We start from the raw sequence: 23736 nt of genomic DNA, 5'->3' as shown, positions 1-23736 counted from the left end.
GACAGAAATAAAAAATGTATGGTGCCTATTAGGTATATTACAGTGGCACCTGGGAAACTGAGTCAACCAGGACCCATGTGCCAGGCCCTGTACAGACAAAGAACAAACCTAGCAATCTGGCAGAGCTCTGGAATGCCTGGGGCTGGAGGGCACTCTAGAAATGTACCCATTTACAACAGGCTGGGTAAAGCAGAAGGATGGCCCACGGGTTAGAGCATCAGCCTGGGATGCGTGAGAGCTGGGTTTAAGTCCCTGCTTTACCCTGGGCTCCCTGTGTGGTGCCAGGGAAGTCACTTAGCTGCTGTGTGCCTCAGTTTCCCCATCTGTACAAGGAAGATAGCCCCTCCCTACCTCCATGAAAGATTTTGAGATGCTCAAATACTAGGTGAAAGGGGCCAGATAAGTACCTTAAGGGAGAACCTGCCCCCTTCTTCATTTGCAACATAAAGGCCCTATAAGACAAACCTAATAGACTTGTCCGGGAGCATCGCTTTGGCCTGGTGTTTTGCTGCTCCCTGTTCCACAGGACAAGTCCTGGCCTGGGTTGTGCACCTGCAATACTCAAGGGGCAGAGGAGAGGCTGCAAGCCCAGGCAACCACTCCAGAAACCACCCACTGGATTTTTATCCGTGTCAGAGACCCACTGCCCCACCTCTCGCTACAGAGCCTCCGCAGAAAGACACAGGCTGGTTCCAAGGCTCAGAGTTACAGCCAATGGAAGGTTGGGGACAGCTGGGGGAGGGCAATAGAAAAATACAGTAGAGCTCGTGAGCTGCTAAGGAAACAGAGAGTTGCCTGGGCAGGATTGGTGGGTGAGGCTAAGCAGCGTTTACATGCAGCATTATCACTGGTTAACAACGTCTGGAAGGGATTTTAAACTTCCTGCTTCAGGGCTTAGACACATCTCTATGAGCAACCAGGATGAAACCCGAGGTGGGGCAGATGATGGCACAGCTGCGGGGTTCTTCCACCGTCCTCTGCAGTATCTAACGCCGGGGGCGGTCAGGCAGCCGCATGGGCTAGACAAGGTCCAATGTGATAATTCCTATGATTAACAGGATGGTTGATGGCTTAACATGATGGCCGAGGATGGACCAGAACAAGTTTTTTTTGCTCTCCCCAGCTCTGGACACTGTGGTTGAGACCGAGTCTGGGACAGATATGGCGAGTCCCGCTAATATCCTTGAAAACCTGAGGCCAGATCTATGCTAGAGACCTATGTTGATATAACTACATTGCTCAGGGGTGTGAAAATCCACACCCGAGTGGTATAGCTATGCCCACCTTAACCCGCCACATAGAGAGCGCTAGATCAGCGGGAGAGCCTCTCACGGAGATGGAGTAACTACGCCAACCGGAAAGCTCTCTCCCAGCAGCGTGGGAGCATCTTAAGTGCTACCACTGCATCGAGGCGGCGTTTTAAGTGTAGACCGGCCACATTGTACTAAATGCAACATTTATGCATTATTGTGGGCCGGACTGCAGGGACAGTGGGGCGATGTGAGGCCAGGGGGCAGTGGCAGAGGGCTATATTAAAATTGCCCCAGGCAGGAGTGGAGTTATGAAAGAATAAGCATGAAGTGGATTTCCTGGGGAAGCTGGAGGGGAGAGTGAATGAAAATTCCCCACTTCCAGTTACGCAAAAACCCAGCCTTTTGTAGCTGCGCCCTGAGAAGGGGGCCATTGTCTGCTGAGGAGAAGAGATCAAAGGGCCCAGCTGTATAAACCAACAGTTCAACTGCCCAGCTTGGGTTCTACTTCTGAATCTGAGTTATGAATTTGTAATCATGGGAAAAGCCAGTTGCGGGTTTTTGAGGACTGACACCTACCAGAGGCTGAGGCTTATCTCTGGTAAGCTTTTAAGCATGGATTTAGGTTCTTGTATTGTTTTTTATGTGTTTTCTCTGTAATGCTTTCACCTTAAGAATAAACATGCTTGCTTAGAAAGAGCTGTGTGATAACTTGGAACTGCTGGTAATTACACTGTTCATAATGTCTGGAGAGAAAGCTGCCCTGCCTAGGCAGTCTGGCTTGCTGGGGATATCACAGCATAGGCAGGGAACTGTGCAGCCTGGAAAAAAGCCTGTCAGAAGGGAGAGACCCAAGGAAGGTGAAAGGTGGGAGCCTGGAAGCTGTAAGTGGGTGCCCTTGGTGGGTCACAGAGAGGGAATGCAGGTGCTGTTGCCCTGAAACTGTAAGAGTCCACCAGCTTGTGGGGCAGTTGGCAGCAGAATCATGGACTGAGTTGAACCAAGTGCCGCCCTGTAGATCCCATGGTCAGACACTGGACCTCTCTCCTTACCTGTAGCTCCTTCTAAGCAAGCACAAAAGCTGGGCCACTCTTGGTTTGGATTTTTTTATTCTAGTCATTATGATCGCATAGCATCAGCTACCACTACATAATTCTTCACACAGAGGAAACAGGCAGGGCCCAGACAAAAAGAATCTGTGGAAGTTTTGTTTGCTAAACAAAAAGGAGCTAGGTCAGCAAATCCAGTTACCACATTTTAAAAGGAAATGTACGCATTAGGAAGATCCTAACTAATGTTAACAATACGTCATTGGTACAAAGAGACATTTCCCCCGCCACACACACACACTTATAGTCCTAGAAGTCCTAACCAGCAGTCAAACAAACATTAACATGGGACAGGTTGTAATTGCCCTGGGACACTTTTAAGGGACTGATTAATCCAGGTTTCAATGTCCTAGTGAAATAAAAGCCACTGGCCGAGCTGGATTTAAAGCCATGAAGCTGTGACAGACGGCAGGAATGGCCTAGCATTAGCTGAGAGAAAAAGGGAATTGCTAGACTTGAGTAGTAGAGTAAAGAAGTTATTTACCAAGGACCAACCCAGCCTCCTCCCTCCTGCACCAATGCGAGTTCCAACCCTGATTTTGATGGGAGAAGGGGGGTGTTAGTGAACAGATTTACTCCCACTTCCTGCCCAGTTGTAGGTCGGCATCACAGACAGTGTTGTGCATTTAGTACCGCCGGATCATTTTACAACCTCCCACGGAAAGTTAACGCACAAGTTTAACCAAGCGGTTAGTCTGGTTTCAGGCGATTGTCTGTGTAAGCTCAGATAATCCTCACACTGATCCAGTTGGAGAAAGCATTTTACTCTGTTCAATATCCATACAAGCGTACCAAATTACTACATCAGATCAGATACGATTTTTCTCCACCAGGATCCAAAGTCACATGGGGAAACCCACGAAGAGCTGACCAGAATTACTCACATACCTTTCTTAGTGCAGCAATAGCCCAGATCCACAATAGCTGTGATGTAGCGGCTTGTGACTCCTGTGTCAATCACACAAGACCCGTGGGGAGTTTGTTTACAAGAGATGCAGAAGGAGTCATCAGCACAGCGGCTGGAGACATCAGTTCAGCCAGGCCCCGAGGCTGAACTGGCTGCCGGGGTCTGTTTCAGTGGCAGAAGCAGTATTAGCAAGAGCATAGCAAGGTTACAGCTATGCCCTTCCGGGAGCAATTGGGCGGGGGGGATGTAGAGCAGAGGTCATGTCCGTCCTGCAGCCCCCATCCTGTTCTGGAAATAGCAGGAGTGTGGTTTGCAAAGGACACAAACAATGCGCTGGTTTTGACTGGCTGAACAGCTGTGAACTGGATGCCCACAAGAGTTCCTTCGTTCCCCATTGTTGCTACTGACAGTAGCACATCATTGGCTCCATTTACTGTTTTTCAGGAGTGACAAGCGATTGGGGGCACCTGAACTGAGACCCCTTAAAAGAGGGTGATTTTTCAGGCAGTTGATGCTCGGCACTTCCCGAAGATCAGACCCCTTTAACAGGCTCAGCTTGTGCATCTGAAAAATTGAAGCATCCAGTAAAAAAATCCCAGTCTTCTGGAAGTCTTGCTGCGTGTACGGTTTAACGCTGCTCAGAGGGTGGTTAAAATACACTAGCAATCCCTCCGGTGGGAAGGTCTTGGAAGAAGCTGCTAGCGTGGAGAAGAAATATGATGAACCCACTTGGGTTCGAAGAGCAAGACCATGACTTTACATCGCAGTTTTTACAAATTTACATCTCAGCCAGAGTTCGGCAACAGGGGATTTTAAAAAAAATCAAGACAGAATGATCCTAATCCTGTGAAACACACACATTTGAAGACACCGATTCTGACCAGGCGACCTGCCATCAAATCAAAGTTCTCACCACCACTTGCTTTCCACACACACCCCCCATGCTGCCCGACTGTGAAACTGACCAAAGGCAGTGCAAGCACCATTTGTAGGGCATCCTGAGACCACCTACAACCCAGGAAGTCCTGTTCCCTTCGTACCCTAAAGGTAGATGTGGTGGAGCAGAAGCTTTTTGTAAAGTAGCCTCAGAACTACACATCCCAAGGGACTTCACACAAGACCTCAGAGCGCCAGGATGGCACAATCATGTCCTCAAAAGAGAACAAACAAACAAAATCTAGTGATCACACCATAAGCAGAGTGAATGTTTGCTTGTTATCATGTCGCACAAGCCAGAGGCAGTGAGGCCAAGTGACTCGCCCACGGATCACACCACAAGTCAGCGTCAGACCCACTGTTAGAACAATGGAAGGTGCAAGATTCTTGGGCTTGGCTCGCTAGAAGCATTCACGTAGCCCATACCAACTCAGCGTGGAGCTCTGTTTAAAACAAACAAAAGGAAGTACATCTCCACAACATCCCCTGGAAAGGAGTTCCACAAGTGAAGGACAACACTATAACTGGGTTCAAAAACGAATTAGCTAAGTTCATAGAGGATAGGTCCCTCGATGGCTATTAGCCAAGATAGTTAGGGATGCAACCCCCTGCTCTGGGTGTCCCAAGCCTCTGACTGCCAGAAGCTGGGAGTGGATGACAGGGGATGGATCGCTTGATAACTGCCCTGTTCAGTTCACTTTGCAATATCTGGCACTGGCCACTGTCAGAAGACAGGATACTGAACCAGGACCACTGGTCTGACCCGATATGGCTGTTCATATGTCCCCCTCTAGTGGTGCCTGGGCAATATAGCAGTCGATGAGCCTGCAGCAGTTGACACAGTGGAGGCTCCTGGATTTAGAAACCACCATCCCAGGTTCGAGCCCCCTTGCCCCAAGCTGAGTGCAGTAACTGAGACTGGGGGGAAGATCTCTTCAGGTGTTCGAGGAGCTTGCACAGGAAGTGACCTACAGCCATTTCTAACAACACAGTGGGGTTCTCCATTAGTGAAAAGCATTGTGGGAAACTCTAATATGGTTATCTGGGGACTTGCCTTTCAAATCTGCTAGAGAGGAGAGCACTCACTGGAACCCAAACCCATCAAGCTTGCACCGTTAATTGTCACAAGATCAACCAGCATGTCACTGCATGTTACTTGGGAAGTCTTGATGCTATTCGCGCTTATGCCCCTCACGACGCGACTGGTGTGTTTCTGAAAGCAGCCTGCCAGCTGAGCGCTCAGGATCTTCTCTTCCTCGGGAAGCAGTGCCTCTGCCAGAACAGACCCGGCACAATGGGCATCGGACAGCCCAACGGCAGCGACTGGAGGCTAAGCTACAGGAGAGTCTTGAAACAGCCTCATTGTGGGAAGAGAAATACAAGCTGTAGGCGGTCAGAAAAGGGAGGATTCCCTCATGGTGCTGTGAGAGCTCTGCAGAGAGGGGGTTAGAGAATGTTCCCTGCTGGACGTTATAGTCACCCACACAAGAGGCAGGGAAGGGTTAAGCTGCACATCCACACACAGACGGCCAGCTGCAAAGGATCTCCATGCTATCAACCACAACAGTTAGAGAGAGGGGGCTGTACCGTCACCTGCCACTGGACTAATATTTTGGGGAACACATCTGTTTCCTTAATTACCGCTGTCTAAAATTAAACTCAAGGCACCAGGAAATTGAGAGCTACGCACAGACTAACACTTAACACTTCAGGGGCACAAACGAGGAGGTGCTAAAGATTTAACAATGCACCTTATGCCTTCTCTAGTCACTGCAGCAGCTAGGCAGCATGGGGGAAAGGTAATAGACAAGAATTCAGGGTTGTCTCATCTGTCCAAGACACACCCTTGAAGAGGAATACTGCAGCTTTCAACTGAGTCAATCAGTAGCTAACCGTAAACTGCACTGCAGCAGGTATTTATACTTTTGTCATTCTAAGAATTAAGACCTATGCATGCTTATTCTGCTGCCCATCACCTTAGCATCTGGGCACCTTCCATGTAAAATCAACAGCAAAGGATTTCAGGGGGTCTCTGGCACGTCTCCCTTTACAGGGCCAGAATTCTGCTTGGGGTAGGGGTTTTTGAGGGAGAGGGGGGGATTTGAGAATAAAGGGGAGTTCAAATTGAGTGTCTCACAGCGGACGTGTTAGTGGGGTAACCTCCTTCAATTAAGCAAAGTTTAAGGACAAAGGGATGTGAACTAAGCCAAACCCTGGCTCCAGACATCTCAGGATGTTGGAGGGGTTTGCAATCTTGATACCGATTTTGTGGTTTAGGATCCTAATCCTTGGTTCGAGCGTGAGGACGTTCTAATCCATGCGCAGTCGATCACGATAGTCACACGGACAATGCTCTATTTCTCAATGCATTGCGTTTTTAAACCCTTTGCCCAACCCAAATCTTCCCATGGGTTTAAATCTGAGCTTTGTGGGTTCCTTGTGCCCTCAATCCAACCACTGATCAATGGCTTCTGGAGCCACCGGGCCGGATCTCGGCACACAAGGCACACTCCAGATACAAGGATCACTGCTAAGCTGCACAGCCAGTTCCTCCCAGGCAGCTTTATTAGTGTCACTGCATTAAGCTGGTGCGTATGGAGGGGAGGGAGAAAAAACAAAGGGATATGGCATCTTTCACTGAACAAACAGATACAATCAGAAGAAATAAAAAAACCAAAACAGCTGCTTGTCACATCTTCTCCCTCACCTAGGTACCCTCTAGCAGGATCCGAATGCAGCAGCCCACTGAGACGCCGCAGCGTGTCGACAGCCATGTGAAGAGGGCGGCGGGTCCATGTGGACTCCTTTCTCCTGTCTCCCGGTCACATTTCATCATCCAGTCCGTAATCCTCTTCTGGGAAGTCCCCCACGGTGACGTACTGAGGCTTCACGAACGCGCCGTACTTGGGCTGGCATTCAAAGTACTGCTTTCCATTGACGCTGGGAAGAGGAAGAGTCGGGGATGAGCTCGGCAGCGGCTTGACACAGCCCTCCCTTCCCCCGCACAGCTGTCTCGGCAACGCACCACCAGACGCTGAGCTGTGACTGCAGCCTTCCTCATAGGCCAGGGGAACAGACCTAACGGAAGGGTAGAGCCATCCCTGTGTGACTCCATACAAGCCAGAGCAGTTAACACCTCGGCGTGCGTTTGGCCCACAATAAACCAGATTACTGCTCAGCACTGTTGTTAGGGTGACATTCAATACAAGCTGCAGGCACAGACATGGAGCGAGGTCCCAGGGCAAGTCCAGGGACGAGGTGTTCGGTGCTCAAACCACACCCCTCGCTTCCTTTGAGAGAACCTGGCTTGGCATGGGCCCCTATTGGGAACAGAGCAGGACTACCCGTTTGCACCAAGACAGAACTTGGACAGAGGAAGGGTTTTTACCTGCCATCGTTTTTCCCTAAGGGTTCGTCATATTTGACGCCAATCCAGTAGCCCGGTTTGAACTCTGCTAGCCCTACGGAGAGAAGGAGAGTCAAAACTGAGTCACAGCCACTCTTTGTATGCTTGATCTTCACTAAGAGAATTGTCCTTTCAGACAGACAGAGTGGAAAGGAACTGAGAGCCGGGGGCCAGTGGCACTTACCCACGAACATGACTGTCCCCCGTTTGTTGGGCTGGCCTGAGACCTGTACCTCACACCGAGCACCCACTGAAATGGTCTCCGCCAGAGCCTTCTCTTCTGCTAGTTTCTGCTCCTGCTCAGCCTCTTTCTTCAACATCTCCTCCTCGTTAAACTTCCCCACCTTACTGCGCTTCAGGAAGGAGCGCACAGAGTCTGGAAGCCAGAGGGGGAAAAGGGTTGGTCTTCAAAGGACACCGTCAGGTTTGGACATTTTAACATCTACTCCCACCTATCATGGGACAAGATTAGAACTGAGATTTTTTTTTTTTTAAATCTATTTTTCCCCCTTTTCCATTGGTTTTTTTGCACTCAAGGCAGACAATATCAACAGCCCTGGTTGGTTTCACGTTTCCTTAGTCAATTTTCTCCACTTCAAACACCTACGTTTGGGGCCCAGATCAACCTAGCAGCAGGAAAACATCTCATTGCCGCCATCCGTCTTTCGTTAGCGATATGCAACACAGGAGGCAGAGGCTGTGCCGGAAAGATCTTTACCGGGCATGCAGAGAGAGAGGCCAAGGTTACGTGCTGAGAGGCCTGTATCTGGCAGCAGCATGGCCCATTATACAATGAACCCCCTCGGTGTCACACGCAATCAGGTCCCTCTTGAAACCAGACCCTCTTTTTTCAGTTCCCACTCATCATACTACATCTGTAATCATACAAGCCTCCCAAACCTAAAATAAGATCACTGGGGCGTTCATGGTTGTCTTCACCTGTGTAAGAGTAAACTGATTGTGAAATAATCCCAGTCGGTATTTTGGCCCTAGAGGAAGGAAAGCATTTCTTCCTGCGAAAGGGAGAAGAAGATTTCCCTTTTATTATCGGAGATTTACAGTAAGTCGGATTGTAACAATCTCTCGCCTCGGAGGAACTCCTTGCCCAAGCACGCGTAAGAGGGTAGGTACCAACACCAAGGAGGGTGAAGTGTCCTTCGGGCGACACAGGGGAGGAGAGCTGTGAGGGGAACGAGGAGTGGGCGGAAATTATGCAAGGCAAGGTTGCTGCCAGTGAGATCTGTTTAACCTTCCATTGATTCCACAGTTTGAGTTAAACTGGACAGCACTGAGGGAAACAGAAAGCAACAATGCACAAACCCTCACCTCATGGTGGAGGATGCTGGTGGGTCGCTGCCCGCATGGTGCATTTCTAGTACAGATGAGCTGGGCACCCTGAGAAGCTGAGCCACCGCACCCAGGACACATGCTGCGGTTCTCACTATGCACCCACCTGGCATTGGTGTATGGGGCGTTATCCCCACGGCCCTCTTCTCTCATGGGGAGGGATCTGAGTTCAGCCATTTGGGGACAGCAGCACCAGAACACCCCACCACCCTCCTGCCCCCCAGCCAAAGCCAGCTGAGGGGGTATTTTCAGGTGCTTTGCTGTTTACATGTGTGCCAGTCTGGAACACGTATGTGACCAAGACAAACGGGTGAGCTCCATTTGATATCAAACCCACCAGGCTTTGAATGTCAATCCTGGAATGGAAGTTTTAACCCTGCAAAAATGGGTCTTTTGGCAACGCTGTCATCCTTACCTGGCCTCTTCTCGTAATCAGTGGCAGACATTTCATATTTCTCTACCCGCGACACATCCTCGTACTCGCCGACCCTGGCTCCGCTCCTGTCAATAACCTAGAGAACAGAATGGAAATTACCAGAGTCCGCTCTTGTTCACACCAGTTTCTTTAGCCCTAGTCTTGGTTAACTGAGCCCCGGTACCTGACGTTTAAAGCTGCGTAATTCAGGGTAGTGGCATTCCAAGGGGTCCCTGGAACGCGTGCCATACGTTACATCTATGCAGCACAGAAACCCACAGCAGTGAGTCTCAGAGCCTGGGTTTACAGACTCATGCTATGGTGCTAAAACATTCACACTGGGACTCTGAAACCGCCCACCCCAGCTTCAAACCCCAAGTGGGAACGTCACCATGGTTAGTTTTAGACCCGGGCTCTGAAACTCGCTGCCAAGTGGGGGGAAGGTCTGCTGGGTGTACACACCCTCAGGCTGTACTGAAGACAAGGCTGCTCAATAGAGGGGTCATTTGGATGACGCCTGACGGCCTGTGTCACACCAAAGGTCTGACTAGATGATCTAATGGTTCTGTCTGGCGTTATAATTTATAAACCCAAGTGCTGCTAATTTAGTCAGTTCTGACAGAAAAAAGTCTCCAAAGAAACAAGCCAAAGCAGAACTTTACACACAAACATCAAGTTTGTGGGGTGGGGGTTTAGATCATGGGCGTGGGTTTTTCAAAGCACCTCCATGATTCAATAACCCACAGCCCGCTGCCTTTCAGCAAGACTCGAGTTGCTAAGTCATTGGGTGACTGAAAACCCCTTCACAGACCTAAAATCTCTGCTCTTTTAAGAGGAAACGAACGTTATTTCTCGACTTGAGGAAAAGTCGAGTCCTGCGGGCTCTTTAGTGCTACAGGGATAAAATACACTGCAGTTCACATCACTGTCTACGCTGGGGATCTGCAACCCCGATACCTACGTGTATCCTACAGCCGTCATCGATGGGGTAGGATCCCAATAAGGCCTCATCGCTGTCCAGTTTCATTACAAATTTGTCATCGGACGTGTAGAGCTCCAAGTCCATACATGATGCTGGGCTTCCCACCACCAGCTCTAGTTTGCACTGGGAAAGGAGAGACACAACAGAGATCAGCACTTCCACATCCTCAACTCCATTGCCACATACAAGCCAGAGTCCGCAAAGCCACCCACAGAGGACAACTGGACCAAGCAGGCATCATGGAGCTTACAGAAGAAAATAAGACCCAGGAACATTACAAAATGCAAGAGATAGAAGCAATCTGGGCTAGACGGTCTCGTAGATTCTCAGACTGAGCTTTGGTTGCAATGGTGACGCATTCAGCAGCGATGCCCGTAGCTAAGTAGCTCCTGGTCCAATGCTTTGCCAGGAGCTGCTCTGGCATTAATTCAGCAGTGATCACAACTGCAGAAGAGAACAGAGGGGAAGCAACAACCCACCCAGGAAGGCAGATTCAGACATGGAGAGATCAGAGCACAGGGGATTGATAAGAGACATGGTCCTACAAAGCGCAGAAGGTAGCAAACCAATCAGCGCTCAGCACAACCCTAGCAGCATGGGGAGCTGGACACAGCTCCTGCAGGGTCAGATTTTGCTTTATAGATCAGTTTTCCCTTCCGAGAGGATAAATACATGATGATGGAAAGCAACAAACAGCAGCCAGCAGCTGGCAAAGAGCCAACTGCTGCAGGGTAGGAAGTGGTGGCTCATCAGTTAGACAGCTGGGCACAAGCCCCCAGCTGCTGAGCTGCAGTTAATCCACTTTTTGGCTGCCTGGCATGGCTGGATTTTCTGCTGATGGAGCCCTTCTCAGGGACCCACAATGCACCCCAGAGCTGCTGTGGGGAGAGTTATTCAGACAGGATCTGGGTCACTGCAAATACCAGAGAGGCCAGAGAAATAAGCAAAAGTGCTGGAGGGGCAGGTGCTTCAGGATGGAGAATTGCAGCTCACCTGTCTGGTAGGGGAGAAGAGGGGGTGAGGGGGAAAAAAGCAGTCAAGTTAAGTGAGGGAAAGAAGCATGGGAAATGGTGGGGGAACAGACAGGAAGACAGGCCAATAGGACTGTAGGCTGCAGATGTATTTTTGTCTCCCTGCTCTGGGATACAGCTAGAAAGCAATCAAACCCAAAACACAACAATCAGTACTGGGCACCTCAGTGCCAGGTAACTACCATGCGCTCCACAGGGAGGCAGTGTTACCTAGTGGACAGAGCACTAGACTTGGATTCAGAGGTTCTGTTCCTGGCTTGGCCACTAGCCCGCTGGGCAACCCTGGTCCAAATATTCCCCCGTGCCTCAGTTTCCCCATCTGTCAAATGGGGTAACAATATTGCCCTCCTTTGTGAAGCACTTTCAGCATGACTGATCAAAAGCCCTCCACACAGGCAAGGTATTATTACTAAGAAGCTGCCATCTTGCCACAGGTATATTACACCTGCACTCTGGAATCTCAGTGCCTGCCAGTGGGCCCCAAGGGGGAGTTGAAGATGCTGGTTTTGATCCCATTACACACTTCCCAGTAGGTCCACCCTCCCATCCCTGCCGTCCTGATCTCCGGGGAGATCAGGAGATCTCCGGATTTGCTTGCCTTCAGAGTAAACTGCACGGATGGGTCTCTCTATGGGAGCTTAGGGGGAGGAGAGGGTGTAATCTGAGGGGTGATTTTGGGGGAGTATATTTCCCCCGTTACTATAGGGTCTCATTGGTCACTGGCAAAAGCTGACAAATAAGGATGCAAGCACCAGGAACAGAGACTCCTTAGGCCAGGACAAGGAGCCATTTAGGATGGGGTCTGCCTACTGCAGGGTTCTCCCATCTTTTTCTGGCCCACTGGCAACTGCCGGAGACAGGACGCCGCTCCAGGCTGACAGGAATCCCTCGTTCCTTGAATAGGAGAGGTAAGGTACAGCTTACTCCCAGCTCTCCGAATAGCACGGGAGGGACACACCAACATTTTGTTCGGATAATCGAGGGGGCAGGAGCCACTCAGCAGCAGGGTGGCCTCCCCCACAGCTGGGGGCTCTTCCTCACAGTCCTGGTTGGGTCTCTGCTCTCCCCACACTCACTCATCCCACCGCTGAACGGCTCCTGCTGTCACAGAGTGAGTGGGGCATGGCAGCAGAGCTACCGATTCCTGCAGATGCAAGGAGCCTGTGGTCCTGAACGGGCAGAGCACAGACCCCAGCCAGGACTCTCGGCTGAGCAGAGGCAGGAAATTCAGTCAGGCAGGGACTCATTACTGTTGCTTACTAGCACCTGAACTGGGTTCTGGCTCGACTGCACTGTTTTAAGCTTCTTCTTCTTAACGTTTATCTATTTAAATGTTCACAATTGCAGGAACTCATGGAGAGAACAGACTAATTGTTTAATGACAGCAGACCCTGAGGTTCAAAAAGTTAGAGCTCGATAACCATTAGAACAGAACTGGCCACCACCACCTGTCAAAACAGCCCTAAATCAAAGTAAGAAAAACGCTGCTTGAGAAATGTACTTTGCTTCTCTGTAAATTTCAATTATTATTGAGGGAAGTCTTTTTGGAGGGGGCTATCTGGTGAAATTGATGTTTACTGACTTTTACTGATAAACGTCTAATCCTTCCCAGTCTAGCTGTAGGGAATAACCCATGTTGCCTCGAGGACCTGGGCTTGACGGGATCTACTAAATCTATTAAGCTTCCCTGAGTTTGTATTAAAATCTCACCCCAGGTTCCTTAAAACCAATCAAAACACAAAAGAAAGGAGCACTCCAAGCTGGGGCAGGTCATATAAAGAACAGGACCACATGGATCAAGCGTGTTTTAAGGAGAAAATGGGGGTGGCATCTGAGGGATCCAAGCAAAGAGCTCAGTGCAAAGACCCGAGGAAAAGGCAACAAAGGAAGCATGGAAGGAGGATGCTGTTCATAGGCAAATGTTGGGGGAGCAAGAAGGGGTCACTGATGGGGCTCTATTGTTCCCCTTCTTCCAGGACCCATCAGCTGGACAATTTCAGAATCAGCAGAGCAGGGGCCGGCTCTGGATTAGGGTGGAGAATCAAGTAAGTAGCAACAGGAGTCGTGGAGGGCCTAGCAGGGAGAGGAAGAGTTCAGATGAGAGGCTAGCTCCTCCTGCCACCTCGCCAAGGCCCCTGGGGAGGGCAGCAGATGGGAGCTCAGCCCCAGTGCTTGCCCTCACCAATGGGGACACGTGGGAAGATCCCATAGAGATTTGGGGAAGGTCTAGTACTAGGTAGATTAGTCCCAGAGAGAAGTCCCCAGCTCAGGAAGAGCCAGGGAGGATCAGGTCCTAGAAAGGAGTCAGTTTGGTCCCTGCAGGAGCCATGGGGGTCAGGTGTCGGTGGTGTCAGCATCCATCCCAAGCAGTAGGGTGGGGTGGGGTGTTGGTCCGGGAACGGGTCAGGCCCTGGTAGGTTCTCGGGGGAAGGGGGGGGGATCCCAGTCCAGGGTCCAAGGGAGGGTCAAGCCCTAGCAGGTGTCAGAGGGCTCCCAAGAGTGGGGTTAGTCCCAAGGAGATCAGGCTGTGAAGGCCCTGGCAGATATTAGTGGGGTCAGCGTTGATCCATCTGGTCCAGCGTCGGGAGTGTGGGGATCAGGCCAGTGTCGAGGGCATGGGGGGGTCCCGTAGGGCTTGGAGAGTGGGGGAGCAAAAGTCCCAGTGGGCTGGTCCTGGCGGGGTGTCAGTCAGCCCCGGTTTGGTCCCCGGGGGAGGGGCCGGTCCGGTGCCCGGAGGGTGTGGGTCAGGCCAGGGCAGGGGCAGGGGCTGATCCCGGTCTGGGGGCCGGTCCCCGGGGGAGGGGCCGGTCCCCGGTCCGGTCCTGTGTTCGGTCCAGTGTCCGGTCGAGGGGCTGGTCCCGGTCCGGTGGGTGTGGGTCAGGCCGGTGGAGGGGCCGGTCCCGGTCCGGTGTCCGGTCCGGGGAAGGGGCCGGTCCCCGGTTCGGTCCTGTGTCCGGTCCGGTGCCCAGGGGAGGGGCCGGTCCCCGGTTCGGTCCTGTGTCCGGGGGAGGGGCCGGTCCCGGACCGGTGTCCGGTCCGGTGCCCGGTCCGGTGCCTAGGGGAGGGGCCGGTCCCGGTCCAGTGGGTGTGGGTCAGGCCAGGGGAGGGGCCGGTCCCGGTCCGGTTCCCGGTCCGGGGGAGGGGCCGGTCCCAGTTCGGTGGGTGTGGGTCAGGCTGGGGGAGGGGCCAGGGCCGGTGCCCGGGGGAGGGGCCCGCTTCGGTCCGGTGCCCAGGGGAGGGGCCGGTCCCCGGTCCGGTGGGTGTGGGTCAGGCTGGGGGAGGGGCCAGTCCCGGTCCGGTGCCCGGGGGAGGAGCCGGTCCCGGTTCGGTCCGGTGTCCGGTCCCCGGGGGAGGGGCCGGTGTCCGGTCCGGTGTCCGGTTCGGTTCGGTGCCCGGGGGAGGGGCCGGTGTCCGGTTCGGTGCCCGGGGGAGGGGCCGGTGTCCGGTTCGGTCCGGTGTCCGGTTCGGTCCGGTCCGGTGCCCGGGAGAGGGGCCGGTGTCCGGGAGAGGGGCCGGTGTCCGGGAGAGGGGCCGGTGTCCGGTCCGGTTCGGTGCCCGGGGGAGGGGCCCGGTTCGGTCCGGTCCGGTGCCCGGGGGAGGGGCCCGGTCCGGTGCCCGGGGGAGGGGCCCGGTTCGGTCTGGTGCCCGGGGGAGGGGCCGGTCCCGGTCCGGTGCCCGGGGGAGGGGCCGGTCCCGGTCCGGTGCCCAGGGGAGGGGCCGGTCCCGGTCCGGTGCCCGGGGGAGGGGCCGGTCCCGGTCCGGTCCGGTGTCCGGTCCGGTGCCCGGGGGAGGGGCCGGTGTCCAGTCCGGTGTCCGGTTCGGTCCGGTGCCCGGGGGAGGGGCCGGTGTCCGGTTCGGTGCCCGGGGGAGGGGCCGGTGTCCGGTCCGGTTCAGTGCCCGGGGGAGGGGCCCGGTGGAGGGGCCGGTGCCCGGGGGAGGGGCCGGTCCGGGGAAGGGGCCGGTCCCCGGTTCGGTCCTGTGTCCGGTCCGGTGCCCAGGGGAGGGGCCGGTCCCCGGTTCGGTCCTGTGTCCGGGGGAGGGGCCGGTCCCGGACCGGTGGGTGTGGGTCAGGCCAGGGGAGGGGCCGGTCCCGGTCCGGTGTCCGGGGGAGGGGCCGGTCCCAGTTCGGTGGGTGTGGGTCAGGCTGGGGGAGGGGCCGGGGCCGGTCCGGTTCGGTGCCCGGTCCGGTGCCCGGGGGAGGGGCCGGTCCCCGGTCCGGTGGGTGTGGGTCAGGCTGGGGGAGGGGCCAGTCCCGGTCCGGTGCCCGGGGGAGGAGCCGGTCCCGGTTCGGTCCGGTGCCCGGTCCGGTGCCCGGGGGAGGGGCCGGTGTCCGGTCCGGTTCGGTGCCCGGGGGAGGGGCCCGGTTCGGTCCGGTCCGGTGCCCGGGGGAGGGGCCCGGTTCGGTCCGGGGGAGGGGCCCGGTTCGGTCCGGTGCCCGGGGGAGGGGCCGGTCCCCGGTCCGGTGCCCGGGGGAGGGGCCGGTCCCCGGTCCGGTGCCCGGGGGAGGAGCCGGTCCCGGTTCGGTCCGGTGCCCGGTCCGGTGCCCGGGGGAGGGGCCGGTGCCCGGGGGAGGGGCCGGTCCCGGTCCGGTGTCCGGTTCGGTCCGGTGTCCGGGGGAGGGGCCGGTGCCCGGGGGAGGGGCCCGGTTCGGTCCGGTGCCCGGGGGAGGGGCCGGTGCCCGGGGGAGGGGCCGGTGCCCGGGTACCTTGAACTCGGCGATGGTGAGGCCCCGCCCGTAGCGTTTCTGCGCGCGGAAGGAGTTGAGGCTGCTGCTGATGGAGACGGACACGGTGGCCGGGGAGGCCGCGCCCAGCGCCCCCGACAGGATCATGGTGCCGCCGCCGCACCCGCCGAGCGACCGCCCGCCGTCGGGAGCCCGCTCGCTTCTGGAAGATTCGGCCCGCCCCCCGGGCGCGCCCGGCCAATCGCCGCCCGCCCCGCCCAGGCCGGCCAATCGCACCGCGGTCGGCCCCGGGCGCGGCCCGCCCCCGCCGCCCGGACCAACCAATCCAAGCGCCTTGTGAGCCCCCTTCTCCCCGCCTCCAGATGGAACTCACAAGCGGCCTGGCTTTGACCTCAGCCAATAGAAGGCGGCGTTACGTGCGGCGGAGGCCCCTTCAGCCAATGGCAGTGCGGAATATAGAGGCAGGTTGAAGGCTGAGGCCGCAGAACGGTGAGGGCAGCTGGGTGGAGAGGGCAGGGCAGGGCGGGTTACGTTATGTCGGCGCGTGCCCAGGTAGCTGCATGCGAGGGCGGAGGGTGCGTGTGGATGCATGAGCAGACAGGTGCATGGATACATGGCTCCATGTGCGGGTGCCTCCATCCATGTGGAAGTAGGTGCTTCCCTACCATGCACCCGTCTCAGCCATGCACCCACCCGTTCTTGCATGCATCTGCTTGTGCACCCAGTCATGGCTGCAGGCATCAGTGCCTGGCAGGGCGACCAGATGTCCCGATTTTATAGGGACAGTCCCGATATTTGAGGCTTTTTCTTATATAGAAGCCTATTACCCTCCACCCCCTGTCCCGATTTTTCACAGATGCTGTCTGGTCACCCTGGTGCCCGGGTGGGTGTGTGGGTCTATGCATCAGGGAGGTTTCAGAGTAACAGCCGTGTTAGTCTGTATTCGCAAAAAGAACAGGACGACTTGTGGCACCTTAGAGACTAACCAATTTATCTGAGCATAAGCTTTCGTGAGCTACAGCCCACTTCATCGGATGCATACTGTGAAGTGAGCTGTAGCTCACGAAAGCTCATGCTCAAATAAATGGGTTAGTCTCTAAGGTGCCACAAGTCCTCCTTTTCTTTTTGCATTGGGGAGGGTGGCTGTGAGGCAGAGTGCATGGATATGGGGAGATGCACAGCATCTGTGTTATAGCTGCACATTACTTCCAGCACCTTTTGAAGTATCCTATGCTAGTGACAATTTTATATTTCTGTAGGGCCTCCCTTTGGGCATCCGCTCATCCTGAAGGCCCCGTGGTTAGACAGCTGGCCTAAGACTCTGGGTTTTGTTCCCAGCTCTTCCACAGACCTCTTGGGTGAGTTATTTAGGTCCAGAGCCTCAAAGGTATTTAGGCGCCCAATGGATGGGAGGGTGTAAAGCTGGGTGAATGGGTGGCTGTCTGTGTTGGGGTGAAACCAGTGGGAGTTAGGTGCCTAAATACCTCTGGGGCTCTGAGCTTCCCGTCAGCTAACGCGTGCTATAACATATGGGCCATTAGTCTGATGCAGGGCACAAGAGATCACACGCTACTGTTTACCCAGCAGGACAGAAGACTACACAACTCTGTGTGTGATCTGTTATGGCAGGGTAGTGAGGGCTAGTGATGGTAATATAGTATTTAGGCCTATTTATTTGCCTGAGATAGAATTCTGGGTTTTGTTTGCCAGGTGAAGTTTGGGGGTTTTAAAATATAATTGTTTGTGTCTTATTGACATATGTGAACAAGGAACAAAGACATTGAATGTTGCTTCTGCCACAGCCAGATGGGGGGTTTAGTGCCATGAGAAAAGATAAGAAATACAGTTAAAGTGTTGCTGGATATGATGGGAGTTTAATATACAAATGTACAATTGAAGGACAGTTCTGCCCCGACTCCTCTCCCAAGACAAAGTCAAGCAACCAGCTGAGAGGGCCAAAGGGGATCGGGGTGGGGGGGAAGGTATAAGAAATACTAAAAGCCAAAGAAACGTTGACCCTGGCTGGAACACCACCTCACTCCTTCCCCTTCCTGTGGGGTACAAAAGAGGTGATACTGAACTCCCCAGACTCAAGACCCTCCAAAATGGAGTAGGACCATACATGGTAAGGGGTGGTACCAGGAGCGAGGGGGGAAAGGAAGCTCTGCTGGTGTAAAGAGCTGTGGTTATGCTTGTTAACCCCAATACACATCGCATCTCCTGCACTTTGGACTCTGACCTTCTGCTTTCTGTCTGCGTGACAAGAACCAAGGGAGCCCTAACTGTGAACTAGGCGGACCAGTACTCTGGTCCAGCAGAGAAGGGGGATAAGGGGCCAGAAAAGCCCACTAATCTCATCCACTGTAGCAGGGAGAGATAGAGCTATCCCTTGGACTGCTCTGGTGCAGCAGGGATGTCAGGGGGGTGGGGGGAGGTGTAACCCAGGGATCTTTTGATGCCAGCTGGGCTGGCAGAGGGCATAAAGGTTACTGGAATCCCCTGGTTCTGGTATTTACATCCTAGTTCCCCCAAAGGGTGACAGGTAAGATCTCTAATGAAAGTCATTACCATTGTGAAACGTATGTACGGGAGTTCTGGATCTGTACTGAAAATTATGTTCTGAAGGTACAGCTTGGGAGTGGGTCACCAGGAAAGGAGAAAAGAAGATTTTCCTCCAGGCAAGATCCATGTATCCATCTCTCTCTTTACGGGTAAATTGAGCATTGTCTGGTTCACACTGGGCACCCATTAGAAATGCTAATGAAACCTGGTGGGGACTTCAGAAGGAAGCTAACAGGAAGAGGTATAGCGGCGTGGGGGGACGACGACGTTGTGTTGGGGTGAACATCAAAGGTTTGTTCTGGTACGTTTGGGGGGGCAAAGGGGACGCCCTGGCATCCTTGCCCTTGGCAGCGAACGGCCAGCGAGTTTGCTTCATGAAAAAGGGACCTCAACCAGGCTTGGCTGAACACGACTTTGGGCGAGACAAGCGTCTTCAGCTGGGAAGAGAACTTGTCTGGTGCTTTGTCTCCAGGAAGCGTGTTCTGATTTTGTTCGATATGTAACCGTTTGGTCCCAATATTCTTACCCCCCCAGCACTGGAATGTCTATTCTTTGATAATCAACTTATTCTCGGTTTCCTGATCACTATAGCTCAGGGCTGTGTGTTGAGCAGAACGGTGCTGTACAGTTCCTGGGAATTCTGAGCGCGTTCAGGGGAACAGGGCCTGGGCCGAGGACTTTGGCGTGAGCTTATCGCTCACCTGCGCAGCCCGAGCGGGGCCTGTGGAGGCCTGGAGGGCAGGGCTCGTGCTGCCAGAGGCTGGTGGTTTTAGAGAGCTGAGCCACAGCACAGATAAGACTGCTTCACGCTAGTGGCACTGGACCCCTGGGGAGCGGCACGGGGGGGGTGGAGAGGGGGAAGCAGGCTGGGCCCTGTGGGGCTCAGAATCAGGCGCTGAGTTCAGACGGCACTCACAGGAGGGACAGTGGCTAGGGAGGGGAGCTGGCAGGTGCCCAGCGTGAGTTATTTTCCATTGATGCTTCCCCTTAATCAAAGGCTCTGCTAATGGTCACCCGACAGCAGGGTCACGGGAGAACGACATTGTCTTCCTAGCCAGCCGCCCCGTGCGCTGAATTCTAATGAGCGAAGAGCCAGGCGCATGGTTAGCCTCTGTTAGGACTTCATCTGATGTGTCTAGGGGCCCACACCAATCGCCTCCCGGGGGCCCTTCTACATGCAACTGGCAGATCTGCCTGATGGCTGTGGATCCAGCACCAGAAGTGTCTCCACTTTCAGGCCTGAATGGTGACAACTCCTCTAAATAGCACACACAGGTGTGTAGGTGGGAAATGGGACATGACTGCCTCGGAAGGAGTACTGCAGAAAGGGATCTGGGGGTCATAGTGGACCACAAGCTAAATATGAGTCAACAGTGTAACGTTGTTGCACAAAAAGGGAACATCATTCTGGGATGTATTAGCAGGAGTGTTGTAATTCTTCCACCCTACTCTGCACTGATTAGGCCTCAACTGGAGGATTGTGTCCAGTTCTGGGCACCACATTTCAGGAAGGATGTGGACAAACTGGAGAAAGTCCAGAGGAGAGCAACAAAAATGATTAAAGGTCTAGAAAACATGAGCTATGAGGGAAGACTGAAAAAAATGGATTTGATTAGGCTGGAGAAGAGAAGACTGAGAGGGGACATGATAACAGTTTTCAATAAAAGGTTGTTAAAAGGAGGAGGGAAAATTTGTTCTTCTTAATCTCTGAGGCTAAGACAAGAAGCAATGGGCTTAAATTGCAGCAAGGGAGATTTAGGTTGGACATTAGCAGAAACTTCCTGTCAGGGTGGTTAAGCACTGGAATAAATTGCCTAGGGAGGTTGTGGAATCTCCATTATTGGGGATTTTTAAGAGCAGGTTGGACAAACACCTGTCAGGGATGGTCTAGAAGATAATACTTAGTCCAGCCATAAGTGTAGGGGACTGGTCTAGATAACCTCTTGAAGTCCCTTCCAGTCCTATGATTCTATGTGGTTTGTCCTGCTTCTCCTTGGCCTACCTTAGTGAGACACCTTCTCCATAGGCACAGGAGCCAGGCCCCAGGGGCTGCCACTCCAGCCTGGGCACTGAAATTCACTCATAAAAGTTATCCCCTCCCCTGATTCTTTGCAGCAGCATTTTGGAGGAAGGGGTAGCAGGGGCAGGGGATGGAGATTTGAACTGATCAGTAACGAGGGAATGAGGAAGCTCTGCCGACATCCAAATTAGGTTCTGCGGCTGGCTTCAGGGCATGAGATTTCAGCTCTGTCCAAACCAGATGGTGAAATCGGTGGCTGGTGGGTTTGGTCCAACAGAAAGGTTCAGAGGCAGGGGTTCTTCCCCGCGCTATAGCCCCCGGGCTTCTGATTCGGAGCTGGAGAAGAACCCATGGAACGTCACAGTTGGCTCTGTGCTGCAGGTACAGAGTGGCTCAGACCTTCACAGGAGCAGCAAGGACAGAACTTAACATCTCCCTGTGGCAGAACCCTAGTCCCCTGCCACATGAGATGATGATGGGGAACCTCCCTTGTGATTAGCAATACAGCAGGTGAGTCAGCTCCCAGCTGAGCGCCCCCTCTCAGCCACTCACTAGATGGCCGTGACCGTCTTTTAAGTCTCTGGAACCAGCCACTGCCCCAGTCTTGGGGTCCCCAGGCACATTCTCAGGGTGCAAACCCTCTGGCTAGCACCCCCTTCTTGAGAGCTGGAACCTGCTGTCCAGTTGCCCAACCCCTCGGGGTGCAGCACTGATCCTTCAGCCTCCCCCCTGGCCTGACCACAACCTCTTCCAGGACTCCTCCGAACGGCATGGGACTGCTGCTAGCACCGACAATGAGGCTGAGCGGCTCGAGTTCTCCAAAAACCCTCTGCTCGCTGGGCAGCAGCCATCAGAAAAAAGCAACAAGAAGGTTAGGAACCCTTAGGAAAGGGGAAGATCGTAAGACAGTAAATATCATAATGCCACTGTATCAATCCATGGTACACCCCCAGCTTGACTACAGCATGCTGTTGGGGGTCGCCCCGTTTCACAAAAGATATCTTAGAAGTGGGAAAAGTGCAGAGAAGGACAACAAAAGTGATGAGGGGCACAAAACAGCCTCCAGGTGAGGAGAGATTATAAAGCCTGGGACTGTCCAACTTGGAAAAGAGATGCCCGAGGCGGGATCGGAGCGAGGTCTATAAAATCGGGGCTGGTGCGGAGAAAGTGACTAGGGACGTGTCATTTACCCCTTCTCATAACACAAGAAACATAGGTGCCGACTTTGTGAGTGCTTTGGGGCTGGAGCACCCACGGGGGGAAAATGGTAGGGGTGGAACACCCACCAGCAGCCCCCACCAGTTCTCCCCCGCCGGTGCCTCCTGCCCACTGGCGGCCCCGCGGATCAGCGCCTTCCGCCTCCCACCCTCCGCAAACAGCTGTTTCGCAGCGTGCAGGGAGGCTGGCAGAGAGGGGGAGGAGCGGGGACCCGGTGCTCTGGGGAGGGGGTGGAAGTGGGCGGGAAGAGGGAGGGTGGCGCCTTGGATGAAGGGATGGAGTGGGGGCAGGACGTGGGGTTGAGCACCCCCCGGCAGTTTGAAAGGTCGGCGCCTGTGACAAGAACCAGGGGTCACCCCATGAAATTAACAGGCAGCGGGATGAAAACAAACATAAGGAAGCATTTCTTCACCCAACACACAGTCAACCCGGGGGACTCATTGCCAAGGGATGCTGTGAAGGCCAGTAATATAACTGGGTCCAAAAAAGAATGAGAGAAGTTCCTGGAGCATAGGTCCATCAATGGCTATTAGCCTAGATGGTCAGGGACACAACCCCATGCTCTGGGTGTCCCTTAGCCTCTGACTGCCAGAAGCTGGGACTGGACAATAGGGGATGGATCACTCGATAATTGCCTTGTTCTGGTCATTCCCTCTAAAGCATCTGGCACCAGCTGTCGGAAGACAATAGGAGGATAGATGGGTCTTTGCTCTGACCCAGTTAGGCCGGTCTTACGTTCAGTTCAGCAGAGGGCGCGCACACAGACGCACACCAACCAGCTCATTCCACGGCTCTGTAAAGTCAAACGAACCAGTATCCCAAAGCCAGCCTTTTAGCCCAGGTTGTATTATTTCGTGCATTCAGGTAGCACCTAAAGACCTTGTCCGATGCCCCCCCCATGATTGGCACCACACACACACACACATAGTCACACAGTCTAAAACACCACTCAGCCTGCCCCTGCTGTAATTCCAGTGCAGTGAATAGTGTTCAACACACCGGTCAATGGCCCTCTTGTTCCTAGGGAGAAATAATATGAGAGATCAACACAAACTAGGGGAGGAAAGGCAGATAGTTGGGGGGCGGAGACGGGGCTCGTGGATCGGTCTGGAGGGGGCGTTTGCTGTCGCGTGCTGACAACCGTGGATGTATCTGCAGAACTCCTCCTGTGCCACTGAGGGGAGGACCAGCGCTGGGCGTTCCAGACCTGAAATGGGCCGGGGGCGCGACAGATGGTCGAAGGGGCCTGTTGGACACATCCACTCAGGCTGCTATGGCTGCGTTGAGATCTCACAAGCTCGGCAGGGCGGCTGATAGGTCAGGACTTGGAGGGGTTTGCGTGGAAAATAAATACACAACCGGGGATGGTGCTGCAGGGAGATGGACAGCAGTGTGGCGCTAGGGGGCGCTGTGCTGCAGGGAGCAGGGTGGGTGACTCCCAGGGTGGCGCTCCCCTCACCAGTGCTGACCTCAATACTCCAGCATGGCACAAGGGGGTGCTGTGTTGCCATGTCAACCCAATGTCTTGACTAATTTGTGATCATTAAAAATGCCAGGGTGCTTCCCCTCCCCCAAGAGGCTCAGGCTTCTGGCAAAATTCCCACTCCTGTAATTCTGTTCAGCTCTCTAAACTTGCCCAGCAATCTCAATCAGAGATGGGACTTCTTTACGACCCGCTCTGAAGCCTGGGGCTTTGTGCTATAAAACAGCCACTACGCCTCAGCCCCAAGAGACACGATTTCTCCAGATTACGTAAAGTCCTTGGGATCCTTAAGAATGAAAGACCCTATAAAATAAGACATTATTATTTTTAACAAAACCCAGCTCCCACGTCAAATCTTTACCCCCGCCCTTTCACAGTAAGAGCTG

General features: G+C 54.0%; 1 protein-coding gene across 2 annotated transcripts in view; it reads right to left on the bottom strand.

The window, feature by feature from the left end:
* Positions 1-4150: 4150 nt before the first annotated feature.
* TBCB (tubulin folding cofactor B) overlaps positions 4151-23736 on the bottom strand; it is a 43332-nt gene continuing 23746 nt past the window's right edge. The window contains exons 1-6 of one of the 2 annotated variants that reach the window (XM_074937585.1): positions 16089-16265; positions 10332-10475; positions 9371-9467; positions 7793-7984; positions 7591-7663; positions 4151-7142 (exon numbers count right to left, since the gene is read on the bottom strand). In XM_074937585.1, the coding sequence (XP_074793686.1) occupies positions 7025-7142; positions 7591-7663; positions 7793-7984; positions 9371-9467; positions 10332-10475; positions 16089-16214 (750 nt within the window). In that variant the 5' untranslated portion in view covers positions 16215-16265 and the 3' untranslated portion in view covers positions 4151-7024. Of the gene's footprint in view, positions 7143-7590; positions 7664-7792; positions 7985-9370; positions 9468-10331; positions 10476-16088; positions 16266-23736 lie in introns of those variants that run through there. The other variant, XM_074937584.1, reaches the window with a different exon arrangement.

This window comes from Natator depressus, chromosome 23 (genome assembly GCF_965152275.1).
Source record: "Natator depressus isolate rNatDep1 chromosome 23, rNatDep2.hap1, whole genome shotgun sequence".
Lineage (NCBI taxonomy): Eukaryota > Metazoa > Chordata > Testudines > Cheloniidae > Natator > Natator depressus.
This window is presented reverse-complemented; position numbering and strand designations above follow the sequence as displayed.